This window comes from Cicer arietinum, chromosome 7 (genome assembly GCF_000331145.2).
Source record: "Cicer arietinum cultivar CDC Frontier isolate Library 1 chromosome 7, Cicar.CDCFrontier_v2.0, whole genome shotgun sequence".
Classification (NCBI taxonomy): domain Eukaryota; kingdom Viridiplantae; phylum Streptophyta; class Magnoliopsida; order Fabales; family Fabaceae; genus Cicer; species Cicer arietinum.
Genome location: NC_021166.2, coordinates 48,170,035 through 48,172,574, shown reverse-complemented (window position 1 = coordinate 48,172,574; position 2,540 = coordinate 48,170,035). Strand labels below are relative to the sequence as shown.

The 2,540-nt window shown below is 39.6% G+C and overlaps 1 protein-coding gene across 1 annotated transcript in view; it reads right to left on the bottom strand.

Annotated features, from left to right (window-relative positions):
• The window catches only part of LOC105852616 (uncharacterized), an 8,318-nt gene that overhangs the window by 3,407 nt on the left and 2,371 nt on the right, over nt 1-2,540 (bottom strand). Inside the window, exons 3-5 of the mRNA XM_012718795.1 lie at nt 1,999-2,340; nt 246-1,915; nt 36-150 (exon numbers count right to left, since the gene is read on the bottom strand). Coding sequence (XP_012574249.1) covers nt 36-150; nt 246-1,915; nt 1,999-2,340 — 2,127 coding nt within the window. The remainder of the gene's footprint in view (nt 1-35; nt 151-245; nt 1,916-1,998; nt 2,341-2,540) is intronic.

The window sequence follows — 2,540 nt, the reverse complement described above, 5'->3', positions numbered from 1 at the left end:
TTTGGGAGAATTTCCTAATGAATCTCCTATAATACCCCGCCAGTCCTAAGAAACTCCTAACCTCTGTCACATTCCTAGGATGTTCCCATTTCAGCACTGCCTCTACTTTGGAGGGATCCACTGCCACTCCTTTCTCATTGATCACATGGCCTACAAATTTTACTTCGACATCCAAAACTCACATTTTCTTGGTTTAGCATAAAGTTTTCTATCCCTAAGTACTTGCAACACTATTTGAAGATGACTTGCATGTTCTTCTGGAGTCTTAGAGTATATTAGTATGTCATCTATAAATACTATCACAAACTTATCTAAGTATGGCCTAAAAATTCTATTCATGTAATCCATGAACACAACTGGAGCATTGGTTACACCAAAAGGCATAACCAAAAATTCATAATGCCCATACCTAGTTCTAAATGCTGTTTTTGGTATATCATCTGATTTTATTCTGATTTGGTGGTACCCTGACCTCAAGTCAATTTTGGAGAACACAGTAGCTCCCCCTAATTGGTCTAAAAGGTCATCAATTCTGGGCAGAGGGTATTTATTCTTGATGGTCACTTTATTCAATTTTCTATAATCTATGCATAACCTCATGCTGCCATCCTTCTTCTTTACCAAGAGCACTGGGGCTCCCCAAGGAGACACACTTGGTCGGATAAACTGCTTGGTTATCAAGTCCTCTAATTGGTTTTTCAACTCACTCAATTCTAATGGGGGCATCCTGTAAGGGGCAATGGAGATTGGTCCTGTTCCAGGGACCAAATCTATTGAGAACTCTACTTCTCTTTCAGGAGGCAAAGATGTCACATCCTCTAGAAAGACATCCTCAAACTCACTGACTGCAGGAATATTGGACAAGTCCATTTCAGACCCTGAGTTAGAGGATAGTAATAATAATACGCCTTGAAACCCATTAGTCAGACATTGGAAGAGTATGGAACTGTTGGTCAAGGAGCGGTAATTGGTTTCCTCTGGTTGGGGAATTCTTGGAGGAATTATGACTTTCCTACCATGGCAAATCAAAGTTACTGAATGATCAGACATCCAATCCATTCCTAATATGATGTCCAAGCCCTTAAGGGGCAAACAGACTAGGTTTATTGGAAAAACTCTATCAAACAGAGTGATTGGGAACTGGTGACATACTAAGGAGGTATTTATTGAATTCTTAGATGCAGTGCTTACAATTAAGGGATAAGGCATTTCAAGTACAGGAAGATTATGTTGCAAAACAAAATCAGAGGAGATGAAAGAATGGGATGCACCAGTGTCAAACATGACAATTAAAGGAATTTCATTTATGAATCCAGTGCTAGTTATTAGATTATGATTCATACCTTTCTTTGCACTGAGAGCAAAGACCCTTCCAGTGTTAGACTTGTTTGGGTTGGACTCTGCTTGTTTTTGGCGTATTGGGCAAAAGGGAGCCATATGACCAAGCTGTTTACAGTAGTAGCAGACTTGTTTTCCAACCAAGCACTCTCCCCCATGATCTCTACCACACTTAAGACACTTCTTTGCTCTTGGGGAACTAGATGTCTGTACTTGTTTTCCCTTTCCTTGGGGAGTCTTTACCTTCAATTGTTGACCAAATTTTCCAGACTCTTTCTTTTGTTGCCACTTAACCTGTCTCTCCTCTTGTACCTTCTTTAAATTGTCTTCAACAATGTAGCTCTTGTGTACAAGAGTAGAATAGTTAGTAATCTCCATATGGCCTATGTTCCCTCTGATTTCAGGTCTCAATCCCCATTCGAATTGGTTTATCTTCCATTCTTCTGTGGGTGCATATTGAGCATGTGGAGAAAATCTAGCCAATTCTTCAAACTTAACAACATACTCTGCAACAGACATTGCAGGTGCACAAACTCCATCTCTTTTTGTCTTCTGGCACTTTTTGGATAATACTTGTCTAAAAAGGCCACCTCAAAGTGTTCCCAATTCATATGAGTTCCTTGAGTCTGAAGATAAGTCTTTGCACTCCTCCACCAATACTCTGCCCCACCCTTTAGTAGGTGGGCAGCAAATGCCACTTTTTGTTCTTCAGTACAAGGCACTACTTCAAATGCCTTTTTAATCTCATTCAACCAAGCTTGAGCCTCTGAGGGATTGTGGCTGCCCTGGAATAATGGAGGCTGCAACTTTAGAAAATCATAAAACACCCTGTTGGCATTTGCAGTGTTATCTCTTTGCATTGCCATTTGTTGTACCAGATTATGGGTAGTCGTTGCTTGCATTTGAATAGCTTCCATAACCTTTTCCCATGGTTCAACAGTGGGTGTTGGAGTCATACTATCTTCAGGGGCAAGATTCCTCCTAGATCCTTCAGCCATAATTCTGCATACCATACACAAAATACTAAGTTGATCAGACATAATATTTGGTGAAATGATAATGAGAATGTATAGTAAAACAAAGATATTCTAATTCCTAATACATAATCCATAGTCCAAATGGATTGACATGGCTCTGATACCAAAATGTAAGACCCATTATCATTTGTCTAGAATATGATAATTGGATCCTTACACCTTAAT